Consider the following 18,141-nt stretch of genomic DNA (forward strand, 5'->3'; position numbering starts at 1 on the left):
GCAATGTACTGTCTCACCTTATCTTGCCCTGCCATAGGCCAATGCAGCTTTATTTATCAACCAATCGAACAACACATATTCACAGCATACAGAAAGACATTCCACAGCACTCAGCTTCCTGGGTGGTCATCTGAGATCTCAATTCAGGGAGAATAGAAACAAGATTGTGCATGCAGAACATCTGGAACCATCAATTCTGAGCTGGAGATGCTGATGCATGTGTGACACAGGAGATTTCCTGTGCTGCATTGGAGTCTAGAAAAAAGATAGATAAGGAAAAACTGTGGCTTTATTTTTTAATTATTTGTTTTTTAAGATGAAGTCTTGTCTATGGCAAATACCAGAACAGACAAACAAACAAATAATGAATGAACAACAACTTAGGTAAGGACACTTGTTCTTGCAGAGGACCCAGATTTGATTCCCAGCACCCACAAACATTCATAAGTCCAGTTCCAGGGAACCTAACACCCTCTTCTGACCTCCAAGGGCATCAAACAAGCATGGGGTACACATATATACATGTAGGTAAAACATCATACACATAAGATAAAATATACTTTTTAGTTCATTTTTATTTGGGGGATTTAAATTTTTTATTTATTTAATGTGTATTGATGTTTTTGTCTGTGTGCATGCCTGGTGTCCACAGAGACATTGGCTAAGAGCACTGGCTGCTCTTCCAGAGGAACCGAGTTCAATTCCCAGCACCACAAAGCAGCTTACAACAATCTGTAATGTCTTTCAAGCTCTTTTATGGTCTCTGTGCACATAAAAGAGCTTGAAAGTGACATTACGGATTGTTGTAAACTGCTTTGTGGTGCTGGGAATTGAACTCGGTTCCTCTGGAAGAGCAGCCAGTGCTCTTAGCCTATGGACCATCTCTCCACCACCACCACCCCACATTTTGTTTTTGTTTGTTTGTTTTCTTGTTTTTGAGACAGGATCTTATTATGTAGTCCTGGCTATCCTGGAACTAACTCTGTAGACCAGGATAGTCTCCAACTCATAGGTCCTCTTGCTTCTGGAATATTGGGTTTAAAGGTTTACACCACCATGCCTAGGTAAATCTTTTTTAAACAAACAAAAAGAAACAAACATAATAATAAAGTGACTGGAGAGATGTTTCAGCTTTTAAGAGTACTGGCTACTCTTTCAAAGGACCTGGGTTCAATTCCCAGCACCCATGGTTCATGACTGTCTGTGACTCCAGTTTCTGACCCTCTTCTGACCACCATGGACATCAGGCATGCATGTGGTACATATACACATAGTTTTTTATTATTTATTTTAAAAATTAAAAAAAAATTTGTTTTGTTTTGCTTTTTGTTTTTTGATACAAAGTTTCTTAGTGTAGCCCTGGCTGTCCTGGAATTTGCTCTGTAGACCAGGCTAGCCTCAAACTCACAGAGATCATGGTGTTTCCTAACACTGCATGGCAGCTTTGTTTTTTAAAAAGTGATAAAAAGGAAATAGAAGAACCTAAGATATTTATTTAAAGGATATTTTAAGTGGAAATAAACCAAAGGGCAACACAGTAGTTCACACTAGGAACTCCAGGTACGAGGAGGTTGAAACAGGAAAATTATCCTGAGTCCAAGGCCACCATGGCTACCAGAGTGAGACCCTATCTCAAAAACTACAGGAAAAATAGTGACTTGATATGAACCCAGGCATGGTGGCACATGCTGGTAAGCCCAGCACTCAAGAGGCTGAGGCAGGGGGTTTGGAGTTTGAGTCTAGCCTGAACTAGATGACTGATTCTAGGCCATCCTGGTCAACACAGGGAGGCTCTGTCTCAAACAGACCAACAGTCTACAAATGAAAAGGATGGATTTTTGAGATGAAGACCAAGCTGTATTTGGAGTCAGACCAGAATCCTCAGTCTGCTCATTTGAAGACGGACAAAGCAGAGTTCCTTGTGCTGTCTCAGATCTAATGACCCCAAAGACACTGTCTAGGCTGGTTGAGATGGGGTGTCCTGATGGAGGTGAGGGACTTACCGGAGATGGACAGTGGTTACATGCTCCTATTCTAGGCAGGGCCAGGCAGTGACTCAGCCTCTGGGGCTCTGGTTCTTCTAAAGCTGATATACACCATCAATACTATAGCTACCTTGCAGTCCCACCTCCCAACACATGCTGCTGCTATCTGATTGGATACAGTGTGTGTGTGTGTGTGTGTGTGTGTGTGTGTGTGTGTGTGTACACATATATTCATATATATGTGTGTATCCTGGCGACCTAAATATATGTTTTATTCTTCTTTTCAAATAATTTATTTGTTTTTCATGTGCACTGGTGTTTTGCCTGCATGTATGTCTGTGTAAGGATCCAAGATCTTTGAGTTATAGACAGTTGTGAGCTGCTGTGTGAGTGGTGGGAATCGAACCTGGGTCCTCTAGAAAAGCAATCAGTGCTCTGAACTGCTGAGTCATCTCTCCAGCCCCTAATATTTTATTCTAATATGAACAAAGTAGTTCTGAGTGTATGTCAGCCCAGATTTAATCTGTTCTTAAATAGACATAAAATATAAAGGTGAAAATATTGTCGCCAGGTGGTTGTGGTGGTGTTGTGTTCCCCAAAATATAGTGTACCCTAATAAACTTATTTGGGGTCAGAGACAGAATAGTCACAATATTAAACATGGAGGATAGGCAGTGATAACACACGCCTTTAATCCTAGCATTCCAGAGGCAGAAATCCATCTGTTCAAGGATACAGCCAAGCATGGTGACTCAGCTGAGACCCATTCAGATGAGGACTCAGGGGCTTCCAGTCTGAGGAAACAGGATCAGCTGAGGAACTGGCGAGGTGAGGCAGCTGTGGCTTGTTCTGCTTCTCTGATCTTCCAGCATTCACCCCAATAACTGGCCTCAGGTTTGATTTTATTAATAAGACAGTTTAAGATTCGTGCTACAGATGGTGGTGGCACACACTTTTAATCTCAGCACTGGGAAAGCAGAGGTAGGTGGATTTCTGTGAGTTAGAGGCCAGCCTGGTCTACAAAGTGAGTTACAGGACAGTTACTCAGAGAAACTCTGTCTATAAACAAACAAACAAACAAACAAACAAGTAAGTAAGTAAATAAATGAATGAATGAATGAATAAACAAATAAATAAATAAAACAAAAGGCCTTTGGCTTTGTCACAGTTGTGGATCTGGTCTGGAGTTTGGAAACCAGCTACAGGCTGTGGCAGGCATCTGCTGTGGCGGCTGCAGAGAAAGGTGAGGCAAGAGAATTGCTTGAATCATTAATACGGTGACAGGGCAGTGGTGGAGGCCTGCCTGCCTGGTGTAAGACCCTGGGTTCCTTTGCATAAGCCAGGTAAGGTGGCCCAGCCTATGATCCCAACACTAAGGAGGTAGAGGCAGAAGAACGAGAAGTTCAGAGTCTTCTTCAGCCACAGAGCAGGTCTGAGGCCACCCTGGGCAACAGGAGACATGGTCTCCCAGACCAGCAACAGATGGGGGCAGGGTTGGGGCTTGGATTTGGGAGGCTAATGCAAAAGCTTCACTGTGAGTCTAAGGCCTGCTCGAGCTACATGGTGGAATCCTGGCCAGTCTCGATTGCAGAGTGGGATGTAGGGTCAGTGATGAAGATGTTGCTCCTGGTTTTCCAGAAGGCAGAGGGTGCACTGGCTGGAGCAGATGAAGACAAGAACGGAACTGGGGTTGGAAAGATGGCTTTGCTGCTCCTTTTTTGTTTTTGTTTTGTTTGTTTATTTGTTTGTTTTGTTTTAAACGTTTTCTTCCTGACTTTCCATCTCTGGTTGATGAACACTTTCTTTTCTTTAAAGATTTATTAATTTACTATGTATACAATATTCTATTTGCACATATGTCTGCAGGTAAGAAGAGGGCACCAGATTTCACCAGAGATGGTTCTGAACCACCATGTGGTTGCTGGGAATTGAACTCAGGACCTCTGGAAGAGCAGCCAGTGCTCTTAACTTCTGAGCCATTTCTCCAGCCCCTAGCTTCTCTTTCAGAGGACCTAAGATTGAATCCCAGCACCCAGATGGTGATTCACAACCATCTGTAACTCCAGTTTCAAGGGATCTGATGCCCTCTTCTGACCTCTATGAGCACCAGCCACATGTGTGGTGCACATACATGCAGGCAAAACGTTCACATGCACAAAACAAAGATAAATATTTTTAAAAAATGAGAATAGAACTTTGGAATCCAGGGGTTGAGGATTTAGCTCAATGGTAGAGCGCTTGCCTAGCAAGCACAAGGCCTGGGGTTCAATCCTCAGCTCAAAGAAAAAAAAAAAGAACTTTGGAATCCAGCTGTTCGGATTAGTATCATGTAGCAGTTTCCTCCAAGATTGGAATACTCCATTTTACAAGGAAGTTTCTCAAGAAAGAAAGCACAAACTCTAGATAGCTTCAGGAAGTTGCTGAAAGTGACAAGATTCACTAGGCCCCTCCCTCCTGAGAGTAAACAAGAGAGACTTCTGTGAGACTCTCATGCCAGCCAAGCAGTCTGGAAGAAGCAGAAACTGGCTGAGCTGCCTGGAAGAGACCAAGGCCAACTAAGACACCTGGGAAGGACATATCCTACCTGTTGAGCAGCTGCCTGCAGGCTGTGCAGTGTGCTCCTGTCTCCAGCTTCTGTGAGCTGTCGTTTATACTGCGATGGGCTTTGGTGATGTAGCTGCCTTTGAGTAATTTCTGCTCCTTTAAGCAGCCCCTCACCCATATTCCTGCAACTAACCCCAGTGAAACACATTGTTACCCATATTCCTGTAAACTCCAATAAAACACTGATTCACCAAGTTGGACTTTGGTGGGATCCAACTCTGTCACTGGCTGCCTATCTGGGATGGGTAGATAGATATATGTGTTGCATCTCCCCAGGGCAAGTCCTGCTCACAATCCTCAGCTGGTAATGCCTGTATAAATTTGAAGCACTTTGAGGAGGCAGTACCCAACCTATTATCTGCTGTTTTACCAAACTATGTATCATAAGGTATCATTGCTGTACAAGTCTAACAGGTGTGAACGGAAATGGGGAAGCCTCACCCCCTCCAAGAATCTATAGGCAGTAATGGTTGCTAAGGACATTTCTTCAGTGGTGTTAGTCACCCATGTTCCTGTAAATAGCTTCTCATCCATGCTCCAGCAAGTAACCCTAAAGACACTCATTGGGTCCCCCCTCCCAAAGACATCGAAGTAGACAGACTATCTGGAAAGTGGATGGAAACGAAAAGGGTATCAGAGGGGGGCCCAGAGAGACGACTCAGCTGTAAAAAGCTCTCATGGCAGATGACCCAAGTTCAGTTCCCAGCACTGACCTAGTGTCTCCCAACCTCTGTGACCCTAATTCCAGGGGATCTGACCCATCTTCTGACCTCTGAGGATCCTGTACACTGGTGGTATGCAGACACTGGGCACACACATAAAATGAATTTGAAGAAAGGGTAGTGGAATGTAATATACATTATATTGATAAATTATCAGGTGTTGTTTAAGCTCACTGGGGAGCTGGCTCTGAAAGTGGGATCGCTCACCCTCCACTCCCCATTTCATATACATGTGCGTTTGTCTCAAAGTATCCTTGAAGGTCTGGGATGGGCTGGCCAGGACAATCCCATACATACACTAAGTCTGACATGAAGGAAGAGAACAGCAAAATATCCTGAGTGAAAACATGAAGTCTTTGGAAGCAGCTCAAGAGGAAACCATTCCCAGCAGACGTTGCCATAGTTTGTTCCATGATGTAAACATGCCTGGACTGGGAAAGAGAACTTCATCCATGGAGGGAAAACCACTGGAAACTCCATCTGGTTGCCTCCACTTCCACAACTGAAACTGCTGGATATCCGGAGGGCCTGATGTGATGACGTCATCTCTGTTGCTATAAGTCATTTTGCTTAAAAGCCTCACCCAAGTGAATGCTTTTCTCTGCCTGGGACTCTCTCAGTTGGGGACCCCAACTGGCTGCCTCAAAGGGGCTTCCCCAGTGTATTTCTGCTAGATGATTTGAGGATTTGATTTGATGACATTTTACAATCTCTCTTTCTCTTGTTATTATTTAATGAACTTTCTAAGTGCTGGAACTGCAGGACTGATCCAGTGTCTACTATCAACTAATCAAGTCCAGCTTTTCTTTTCTTTCTTTCAAGACAGAGTTTCTTTGTGTAGTCCTGGCTGTCATGGAACTTGCTGTGTAGACCAGGCTGGCCTTGAACTCACAGAGATCCTCCTGCCTCCTGAGTGCTGGGATTAGAGGTGTCCATCACTTCTGTCCTGATCAAGTCCAACTGTTATTGTTGGTGGTGGTATTAGGAATTGAACCAGAGTCTTCTGCTCTATACAAGCACCCCACCACTGAACTATACTCCCATCCCACCCCCCCCCCCCCCACACACCTTTTTAGGAGACAAAGTCAGCTAGGTAGCCAGGGGCCTCCAAAAGCCTCCCTTACCTTGGGATTGCATAGGATTGTTATTGCTGTGTAACACTACACCTGAGTGCCTATCAGGTGGTTTTAGATGTTAAATCTGTCTTTTATTCCTGGTGGATTTTCAACCCTTAATTAATTGAATGTCTCTTGGCCATTTTTATAATGGGTTAGAAAAAATAGGGAAGAAGACTGGTAAAAGCAGGTTGGGACACCGTATCCCTGGGGTGGGGGTAGGCAGGCACATCGGCCTCCATTGTACTATTGTTTTTTTCTAACTGTGTACATAGTTATAGACTTGTGAATGTGTATACAAGCCATTTGTATGCATATTTAATGATGAAATGTATTAGTACCGTTTTTCTTTATGAAGCCTGAGGGTGACACCCAGGGCTTCAGATGTGCTAGGTTTAAAAATCAAGTCTTAGGTTGGGGATTTAGCTCAGTGGTAGAGCGCTTGCCTAGCAAGTGCAAGGCCCTGGGTTCCGTCCTCAGCTCCAGAAAAAGAAAAAAGACATCAAGTCTAAGGTGAGTGAGGTGACGCAAACCTTTAATTGCAGTTCTCAGGAGGCAGAAGCAGGTGGATCCAGTCGGGTCTACATAGTGGATTCCAGAACAGCCAGGACTATATAGGGAGACCTTGTCTAAAAACAAAACAAAACAAACAAACAACAAGTAAGCAACCTAAAAGGATCAACTCTTGATGATGTAGGTCACAAATTGACATAAAAACCAGAACACTCAACTCCATACTTGGACTGTGGTTACGCACACATTTAATCCTATCCCTCTGGAGGCAGAGGCAGGCTAATCTCTGAGTTCCAGGCCAGCCAGGTCTACACAGAAAAACCCTGTCTGGAGAAACAAACAAATTGATATTAAAGATGAGTTGTTGAAAGGAAGAAAGGAAGGATGAGATTGGATGTGTCAGTGTGTGCTGCACGCCTGAATAATCTCAGTGCAGAATCAGGAGTTCAAGGCCAGTTTGGGATACTAGAGACACTATCTAAAGTAAATATTCAGGCCAGATATGGCGACACACGCCTTTAATCTCCACACTCAATAGGGGGACTGGTTCCTATAAATTGGAGGTCAGCCTGGACTCCATAGCTAGTTCCAATCAAGCCAGGGCTACACAGTGACACAGTGAGACCCTGTCTCATTGATACCCTACTGCAAAGAAGAGAATCCTTAACATAAAGCAACAATTAGGCCTTAAAAGTAACTTTAAACTAAGCACTCCTGAAATTGAATATGGTAATTTCTGATAAGGCTGATGTCAGAGGCAAAACCTCACCTCAGCCAATCACAAGCAGCAACTAACTTGGAACTGTGACTAGGGACTTTCCAACAAGGTTATAATAATTTTAAAAAGCACCTTTGTAACTTCCTCTCCCTTCCTCCCTCCTTCCCTCTTTGTAGTTCTGTGGTTCCACCTAAAGTCTCCACCGTTAAGGCACACTCCAGTTGCTCACTGGGGAATTCAAAGCAAGGCTCTCAGCTGCACCTCAACCCCAAATACTTTACTAACTTTGCTTTTGCATTTCCCCGTATGTGTGTCCTTCCTGATTCCTGAATTGCCCCCATTCTCTCCCCCACTCCAACACTCTAAGATTCTGTGCGCCTCTGACGAGGCTCTTATATCTTAAAGGTTTGAGGATGCTGACTTGGGCTCAGGGCTGCCTGGGAAGAGCCCTGTGAAGACAGAGACTCTAGGTGATCGGCACCATGGAATGAACGGGTGCAGGGACACAGGCCCGCTGTCTTACTCTTCACCATTATTCCAGGGAGGCTTGGCCTGTTCCCTCAGTGGCTTTAAGACTTGGACACATCTGATCCCCCAGGTCTGGTCCCCAGTGCTGCTCTCTAGCCTTAATCCCAGTCTGGATTTTTCTCTCCTCAAGTCTGTGATTGAGTTGATTGCATCTGACACTCTGCGCCCCCCTCCCCCCATACCTTTTGGGGAAACAAAGGCTGTATCTCCTGCAAGGACCATGTTGGGCTGTCCTTTCACACCTTCCAAGGTTTCTAATATCTGCTCTGGGCAGATTTCACCCTACATCTCTGTCCCTCTATAGACCCCCACATCCTGAGGCTGAGGGTGTACTTCAGTTAGTAGGAAGCTCACCCAGCATCAGGGAAGCGCTGAGTTTGACACCCAGCATCTAAAAACCAGGCGTGGTGAAGCATGAGTCCTGAACCTGGCTTGCCAGCTGTGGTGTCTCTGTTCTGTGAACCAGCTTTGGACAGGCTGAGACAGGAGGATCACCTCTCGGGGCCAACCTGGTTTACATAGCAAGTTCCAGACCAACCTGGATGACTTATACCAAAGCCTTGTCTCTGTCTAGACAAAATAAAAGAGAAAAACCATAACGATGCTGGATACAAGCGTCGTTTTCTGTGGACAGGATTTGGCTGTCCTCCTCAGGCTGCTTCACTGTGGAGTATCTTTATTGTTCTGAAATGGCTAAAGAATCCTGCAAGAATGACATCAGGTATATCAGTTAATTTTGAGAGTGGGTTTCATGTAGCCCAGGTTGGACTGTCATTATGTAGCTTGATCTGTCCTGGATTCTCCTCCTCCATGTATAAACATGCTCTGACACTATGCCTGCTGCTTTTTCTTTTGCTAATGAGAAACAGACTAAACTTTTGCTATCTTTCTTTCAAAACTGTGCCACTCACATATTGAAAAATCTCTGTGGAGTGAATCTCTGAATAAGCCTTGACTTTAACCCCATCTTAATTTTTTTGTTTGTTTGTTTGGTTGGTTTTTCGAGACAGGGTTTCCCTGTGTAGCTTTGCGCCTTTCCTGGAACTCGATTTGGAGACCAGGCTGGCCTCGAACTCACAAAGATCCACCTGCCTCTGCCTCCAGAGAGCTGGGATTACAGGCGTGCTCCACCACCACCCGGCCCCATCTTAATTTTTTTGGCCCCATCTTAATTTTTTCCCTTTGGGGAACACAGATCAGATTCAAACACTGTCTGATAGATGCGGGGGGACAGAGAGGCAGAGAGACAGAGCTGTTGTCTGGGAGATTACTGTAGACCGAGACTGCCTCACACTCACCAGGATCCTCCTGCCTCTACCTCCTGAATGTGGGAATTAAAGATGGGCACCGCCCTACTCCGCTTGTTTTTTTATTTTTATTTATTTATTATTTAATTAATTAATTATTATTATTATTATTTTAATTTTTCCCTGAAGCTGAGGACCAAACCCATGGCCTTGCGCAGTGCTCTACCACTGAGCTAAATCTCCCTTCCCTTTTTTTAAAGACTGAGTTTAGGGGCTGGAGAGATGGCTCAGAGGATGAGAGCACTGACTGCTCTTCCGGAGGTCCTGAGTTCAATTCCCAGCACCCACATGGTGGCTCACAATCACTTGTAATAAGATCTGGTGCCCTCTTCTGGCCTGCAGTCATACATGCTGTATACATAATAAATAAATAAATTTAAAAAAAAAGAGATACCTCCCTCAGGATGATTTTTTCTAGATCCATTCATTTGCCTGCAAACCTCATGATGTCATTGTTTTTCTCTGCTGAGTACTACTTCATTGTGTATATGTACCATATTTTCTTTATCCATTCTTCAGTTGAAGGGCATCTAGGTTGTTTCCAGGTTCTGGCTATTACAAACAATGCTGATATGAACATAGCTGAGCAAATGCCCTTATGGTATGACTGAGCATTCCTTAGGTATATGCCCAAGAGTGGTATAGCTGGGTCTTGGGGGAGATGGATTCCCAATTTTCTAAGGAAGCACCATATTGATTTCCAAAGTGGCTGTACAAGCTTGCATTCCCACCAGCAGTGTCCCCAGAAATCCACAATGATACATCCACTGTAGACTACTGGCATGGTCGAGAGAAAGCCTGATCTGACCTAGTCTGGTGATCAGATGGCCAAACACCCTAACAGTCGTGCTGGAACTCTCATCCAATAACTGATGGAAGTGGATGCAGAGATCCTCAGCCAGGCCCCAGGTGGAGCTCCAGGACTCCAATTGTTGAGAAAGAGGAGGGACTGTAAGAGTGTGAATTGTTGAGACCAAGATTGGAAAAAGCACAGGGACAAATAGCCAAACTAATGGAAGCACATGAATTATGAACCAAAAGCTGTGGAGCCCCCAACTGCATCAGGCCCTCTGGATGAGTGAGACAGTTAAATAGCTTGAACTGTTTGGGAGGCCCCCAGGCTGTGGGACCGGGACCTGTCCTTAGTGCGTGAGCTGGCTGTTTGGAACCTGGGGCTTATGCAGGGACACTATACTCAGCCTGGGAGGAGGGGGCTGGACCTGCCTGGACTGAATCTACCAGGCTGAGCTGAATCCCCAGGGGAGTCTTGGCCCTGGAGGAGATGGGAATGGGGGGTGGGCTGGGGGGTAAGGGGAAGGCGGGGGCGGGAGGGGGGAGAACAGGGGAACCCATGGCTGATGTGTAAAATTAAAACACAAATATAAAAAAAAAATAAAGCAGAAAGATGGAGAAAAGCAGAGAGAGAGAGAGAGAGAGAGAGAGAGAGAGAGAGAGAGAGAGAGAGAGAGATTGAGAGAGTTAGTTTAGCTGCGAGGCGGTGGCGCACGCCTTAGATCCCAGAACTAGGGAGGCAGAGCCAGGAAGATCTCTGTGAGTTCCGGGCCAGCCAGTTCTACAGAGCGAGATCCAGGACAAGCACCAAAACTACACAGAAAAACCCTGTCTCAGAAAAGAAAAGGAAAAAAAAAAAAAAAGGACAGACTTGATTTATCGAGTACTCCTGGCTGGAGCCTGGAAGTCAATATTTAGTTAGAATAGGAAGGGCTCAAAGTCAGAGAGAGGCACCTGCCTCAACCTCAAGAGCGCTGGTGTTAAAGAGTTTTCCATAACATCTGGCTCTAGATTCAATTGGAGAAAAACGAAATGGGTGGAGACGGAAACATCCAATCAGGTGGCGGTTTGTATTGAGGTCTGAGCTTGCTTGGGGGTGTGGAAGTTAGAAAGTGCCTGTAAAAGCTTCAGCAAAGCTACACGAGAAACCCTGTCTGGAGGGAAAGAAAAAAAAAAGCTTCAGAAGCCGGTACTGGGCCAAAGGCGTGCAAGCAGGTCCCTGGGAGTTTGAAGCCAGCCTGGTCTACGTACTGAGCTCCAGGAAAGGCAGGGCAACAGAGGAACCGAAGACGGAATCCTTGAGCCAGGAGTCACATCTTGGTCCTGCTGCGGCTAGGAGATATCTCTCCTCTGTCCTTCTTTGGTATGTCGCTTTGTTCCTTAATTACCCCGTCAAGTCAGGCGGAGGGGGGAGGATTGGGCCGGAATCATTCCGTGTTAATCTAGATGCCCACTGGAGACTTGACTATCCAGGCAGGCAGGCAGGCAGGCAGGCAGGCGTAATTCTCCGGAATACTAGGATTAAATGCTGAGTCACTGAGCCTATATACTGAGGAATGAATTGAACTTCTGATCCCCGGAGTGGTGGTGCATGCCTTTATTTCCAGCACTCTGGAGGCAGAGGCAGGCTGATCTCTGAGTTTGAGGCCAGCCTGATGTACAAAGTGAGTTCCAAGTTATCCAGGGCTATTACACAAAGAAACCCTGTCTCAAATCCAATCAGTCCATCCAACCATCCATCCATCCATCAGTCAGTATTTAATTGAGAGCTTGGTGATACAGCTCACTAGGCCCAGTTAGCAGGACTGTTACGCAGAGAAACCCTGTGGCAAAGAATCAAGAAATAAATAAATAAGTAAATGAATGAATGGGAAAATAAATATTTAATGGCAGTTTGTAGACTAGTACAAATACCCTGACATGTATGACACTCAGGTTCAGTTCTCAGCACCACAAAAATAATATAAACATGCCTGCTCATATATTTTAATAAAAATACAGTTTGGCTGTTAGTGCCTGCCTGCCTTCCTAGTCCTTGAAGATAGGAGGCTTGCCATTTCATGTATAATATGGTAAATAAAGCAGTTAACAGATTGGATCAAAATATTCCCTTTAATTCCGCAGGCAGTTGGATATTTGAGTTTCAGGGCCCCGAGGCTACATAGTAAAAACCCTATCTTTAAAAAAAAATAAAAAGTTGCTGGCCAGGCTTGGTTGTGCACACCTTTGATCTCAGTACTCAGGCAGAGAGTCAGGTGGATCTATGTGAATTGGAGGCCAGCCTGGTCTACATAGTGAATTTTTAAAAAAAGACATTCATTTTATGTGTGAGTGTTTTGCCTGCATGCATTTATGTGCACCATATGAGTGTTTGGTGCTCTGAAGTGAGCTCTCCTGGAACTGGAGTAATGCATGGTTGTGAGCTGCCAGGTGGGTACTGAGAAACTGGACCCAGGTCCTTTGCAAGAACATGTTCTCTTAACCACTGAGCCAGGTGTCCAGCTCACATAGTGAGTTGAGGCCAGCCAAGGCTACACACAGGGAGACCTTGTCTCAAACAGAAATAAAAATTTGATGTTAACATAGCTATCCAACTGCCGGTGTGGGTGCGGTAGCTGTATTTTAGAAAACTGTTGGCAATGGGGATAAGTGATTCAGGGCTGGAGAGATGGCTCAGAGGTTAAGAGCATTGGCTGCTTTTCCAGAGGTCCCGAGTTCAATTCCCAGCAACCACATGGTGACTCACGACCATCTGTAATTAGATCTGGTGCCCTCTTCTGACCTGCAGGCAGAACACTGTATACATGATAAATATATCTTTTTTTTTTTTTTTTTTTTAAGTGATTCTCAGTCTGCATCACTCATTGCCAGCAGACCACTAGGTGTCTGAGCACAGGCACCAGAGAAGGTGAAACTTTCTCTTCATTGTGCCTGAAACTGGGAAAGGATTCATAATGTTTTCTATTTAGGAGTTGAGATAAGAAGATACTTCTTTATTTATTGAGACAAAATGTCACTGTGTAGCCCTAGTTGGCCTCAAACTCAGGAGATCCCTCTGACTCTTGAGTACTCTGCTTCTTCTCTTGTATGTCCTTAAATTACATTCTAAGAACTTTCTGGCTTGGAGACATAGTATTATAATGTCTTGTTTAAGACAGGGTCTGATGTGACCCAGGCTAACATCTAATTTGCTATGTGGCTGGGGCTGGCCTCGAAGCCCTGATTCTTCCACATTCCAAATGCTGAGATTACAGGCCTACCACCCCTCTCCACTCCCAGCTATCACTACACCACTACCACCGCTCCTTCTTTCTAATAGTGATTGCTACTCCCTCTCTCCCCCTCCCCCCAAAGCTGGCCTCTAACTGAAGGTAAATCTCTGCCTCCTGAATGCTGGGGTGTCAGCTGCGTGCCACCACTCCAGCCATAACAGGGTATTGAATGAGACGTGTTTCCCCAGAGAGCTGGAGTTTAGTTTCTAGAGTGCACGGGACTCACTTCCCACTGGGAATGGAACCCAGTGCCCGAGCTGGAAGTGAATGGGATGAACTGTGGCCATGCGTGCTTGAGAGACCATACTCTGGGGCCAGCAGGAAGTTTGGTGGCTTTGTGGTCAGTGGAGTACTGAGTGGAGTGAGCTAAACTGAGGTCTCTGCCACTCTCAGAGCAGTGACTGTGGCCCCGAGTTAGTTAGTTCCTGTCCAGGGTGGGAAGAGTGTCTCAGCGCTTACATGTAAGGATGTCTTTTAAATGTTGCCCCAGGAGCTTTCTTCTTGGAGATCCATCAGGATGAGCTGCAAGTCCCCACCCACACTGCAGGAGCTGGCAGAGGACAGCCTCCTGAGGAACCTGGCCTTGGCTGTCTCTGCTCTGGATGATGTGCCCTCATATTTCTTCCCATCACTGTTCAAAAAGGCCTGCAGAAGGAGATACATTACCATGGTAATGGCAATGGTGAGGGTCTGGCCCTTCCCCTGCCTCCCACTGGGAGCCATGATCACGAGGAAGGCCGCCTACAGAAGAATCTTAGAGATTATCCTGTTTGGGCTTGATGGCCTGCTTTTCCAGAAGGTTCGTCACAGGTGAGTGAGACCCAAATGGCCTGAAAGAAGGCCTTGGGAATAAAGAAGCAGACACAGATGGGGTTGGGTAGAATGGGGGAGAGAGGGTAGGCATTGGATGGGGCAGACGCTTTGGTGGTTCCAGCTTGGAGAACTACAGAGGCTGTGGCCATTGCTGAGCCCTCATCTGGCGGATGGATGCAGGACTCATGAATCGGCAGTGGCTGAAAGACTCTGTCCCTGCTTCCCAGTTAGTAGAGGCAGGACGGCTGGATTCAAGAAGGGCATGAGAATAGGACAGTGGTTACCGCCTTTGTGCTGAGACTCTTCCCTCTTTCACCCACAGGAGGTGCAGACTGAAAGTGCTGGATTTACGGGTTATGCCTTTGACTATGTGGGACAAGTGGTCTGTGTTCATGGCTAGTGACTGGAGTGAGACTCTAGCAAGGGTGGATCATTCAGGAACAGAGTTGAAGCCGCTGGTGAAGGTGGTGATAGACCTGGTCCTCAAGAGAGGCCCACTAGACGCTGTAGAGTCCTTCATCGTTCAGTGGGTGGATCGGAGGGAAGGTCTGATGAGTCTGTGCTGTGGCCACCTACAGATCTGGTCTATGTCCGTTAACTACCACAGAGAAGTCTTGGAGATACTGGATCTGGACTCTGTCCAGAAACTGAGTCTGTACTACATGAATAATCCCACCTGCCTGCTTAACTTCTCCCCTTACCTGGGCCGGATGAGGTACCTGCGCAGTCTTCTTCTCTACCACCTCCGGTCTGGCTTCTTTCTCACCCCAGTGGAGAAACAGCGGGTCATCACCCAGTTCACCTCTCAGTTTGTCAACCTGATGCACCTCCGGAGCCTGCATCTACACAATGTCTCTTTCCTAAGGGGTCACCTGGACGAGCTGTTCTGGTAAGGAGAGATGGTCAGGTTTTCATCAGAATAAAGCAAAGCCTTGTTCCTTTAGACGTTAGTGGCCACCAGCTGTCTTCAGCCACTGGTAGATTAACATTGCCAAACCATTAGAATATGAGGGCATTGTTTTGCATCTGCTGTCCTGGAGAGAGGCCTCACATAACCACTAATACAGAGGAGTAGGGCCAAGCTGGGGTTGGTTTCAAAAGGGGTACCATGCTGGGAAGCCTCCTCAGAAATGAGATCTAGTACGAATGGGCTCTGATGTAAAGGAAAAAGAGGATGACATTGTAGAGGGGAGTACTGTACAGAGGCACAGCTCTGCTCAGCTTGCCTCCAGTTCCCCATCAAGGACAGGCTGGTTTTTGAGATGAGGTCATCGTGTGTAGTCCAGATTGGGAATCAGATTGGCATGTACTTTACTCAGTTCCCCTCTCGTCTCAGCTCCCTGGTAGTATCACAAGTGTGTACCACCATACCCAGCTTCCCTTTGACTTCAGAGAGGGTGAGTAGATAGGAAATGTGAGGTCAGAGCTGAGAGTCAGGGTCAGGATGAAGCATTGTGAACCGGAACAGGCTGTGATGAGACAGGTCCGTGAACCCACACACATGTAGCCAGCTTTCACCTGCCTTGGACTTACCTGTGTGTGTGGGAAGGAATTGCCATCTTGGATTGAGCTGATCTGGCAGTGATGGTGACAGGCCTCAGTACAGATTGGAGTGAGCAGACTCTCGTCTTGGAGCACAGTGGCCTACTGACTTTCATCATGTGATTAGAAAGATCTTGGACCACCTGTATATTCCCAGAACTGTCTTCTTGTTTTCTTTTAGGTGGCTAAAGACACCCTTAGAGACACTGTTGGTGACCGACTGTTTTCTCTCAAAATCAGACTGGACCCATATGTGTGAGTTCCTGTGCACCAGTCAGCTAAAACACCTGATTTTGAAATGGATCAAACTGACTAACTTCAGCCTAGAGCCCCTGCGAGTTCTGTTACTGAAAACCTCATCTACGTTGATTACCCTGGACTTGGAGGGCTGTCAACTGATGGAGTACCAACTCAAAGCCATCCTGCCTGCCCTGAGACACTGTACCCAGCTCACCCGGCTTAACTTCTACGGAAACTATCTATCTTCATATGATCTTGAGGGAATGGACATCACAAGATCAGGCTGAGGTACCAAGGGTCACAGATATTCCTTATCCCAAGCTTTGAGGATCTTAGTGACCAAGAACCTTGAGATGATTGTTCAGCCTTGTGTTGAGGTTATAGATGTGGGGAGAACTGCTGGGCAGCCAGAGCATGCCTTGTTTTATGCCTCCTGCTTTGGATGTGAGTCATGATGTGTGTGTGTGTTGGGACTTGTTGGATGCCTAATGAGATGCGAAGATCAGGCTCTCCTGTGGACACTGGGAGGCAAAAGGCAACACACAGGTGTCCGGTGAGAGGAGGACACACCACACATGGTTTTACACCGGGACCAACAGTCCTACCTGGATGATTAGCCTGGTATCCCCTTCAGATCTAATAAGGTCCTGTGACTTTCGGTGACCCTACCTCTGCCTTCTTCTTCCTGAGTATAGGCTTGTACTGTAGATGTAACTGTCTTATTAAATAAGAAACAGAACAATTGCAGAGTTAAAAACCACGAGGTCAGAGCAAGAGCGGAAAACCTTACCCTTCACTGCTTCTGCGGTTCCTCCTCTCCGCCAGAGACCTACTTCTGTGTGTCCTGTCTATTTATACTTTCTGTTCTGTTTTCTCATTGGTTGTAAACCCAGCCACATGACCTCCTCGTCACTGCCTGTTTGTACAGACCTCCAGGTCTTCATGGTTGGTATTGAGATTAAAGGTGTGTGTCTGCCATGCTGGCTGTGTCCTTGAACACACAAAAGATCTACCTAGCTCTGCCTCCCAAGTGCTGGGATTAAAGGCATGCACTAGCACCACCCAGCTTCTGCTATGGCTTGCTCTGACCCCAAGGCAACTTTATTAACATACAAATAAAATTACATTTCAATACAAATAAAATATCACTATTGTACCATCAGACTTGCTTCTCTGTATTTTAACTGATCCTGTGGCTTGTTCTGTCCCTCAGTAAACAATAGTAGCATGTTATATAGCAGCACTTTGTGGGGGCTCGAGAGATGGCTCGGCACTTCTAGAGTACTTGCTGCTCTTGCATAAGACCTGGATTTGATTTCCCACATTCACGTGGTAACTCACAATCATCCATAATTCTAGTTACAGAGGATCTGATGCCTTCTTCTGGCCTCTGGGGGCACAAGACATGCATGTGGTGCATAGAAATACATGTAGGTGCCGGGTGGTGGTGGTGCACGCCTGTAATCCCCGCACTCGGGAGGCAGAGGCAGGCTGATCTCTATGAGTTCGAGGCCAGTCTGGTCTACAAAGCGAGTTCCAGGACAGCCTCCAAAGCTACAGAGAAGCCCTGTCTCAAAAAACCAAAAAAAAAAAAAAAAAAAAAAAAAAAGGAAATACATGTAGGCAAAACACTCATAACACAACTCTAAAATAATTCAAAAATGGTTTGTGCTGCTGGGGCTAGATGACTGCCTTGTCTGTGAGCCAGCTGCCATCCAGCATTACTGTGACACATACATCGTGTATTTACACTCATAAAATACTGCCACTTAGGAGCTTAGGAATGAAACCAAGAGTATATGGGCAAGTAGACATAAACCCTAGCAGAAAAAAAAAATCAGCTTTTATGACGTTACTAAACACTCCAGACCGGCCGGGCTGTGGTGCACACACCTTTAATCCCAGCACTTGGGAGGCAGAGCCCAGCAGATCTCTGAGTTCGATTCCAGCCTGGGCTACAGAGTGAGTTCCAGGAAAGGCGCAAAGCTAC

At 45.9% G+C, this 18,141-nt stretch overlaps 1 protein-coding gene across 1 annotated transcript; it reads left to right on the plus strand.

The window, feature by feature from the left end:
* The first annotated feature begins 13,868 nt into the window (after window positions 1-13,868).
* On the plus strand, window positions 13,869-16,853 carry LOC118578864 (preferentially expressed antigen in melanoma-like protein 1). Its single transcript, XM_036180120.1, has 3 exons — window positions 13,869-14,366; window positions 14,692-15,258; window positions 16,093-16,853. The coding sequence occupies exons 1-3, from the start codon at window positions 14,035-14,037 to the stop codon at window positions 16,436-16,438; spliced, it is 1,245 nt and encodes a 414-aa protein (XP_036036013.1). The 5' UTR covers window positions 13,869-14,034; the 3' UTR covers window positions 16,439-16,853.
* Window positions 16,854-18,141: the final 1,288 nt, after the last annotated feature.

This window comes from Onychomys torridus, chromosome 2 (genome assembly GCF_903995425.1).
Source record: "Onychomys torridus chromosome 2, mOncTor1.1, whole genome shotgun sequence".
Taxonomy (NCBI): Eukaryota; Metazoa; Chordata; class Mammalia; order Rodentia; family Cricetidae; genus Onychomys; species Onychomys torridus.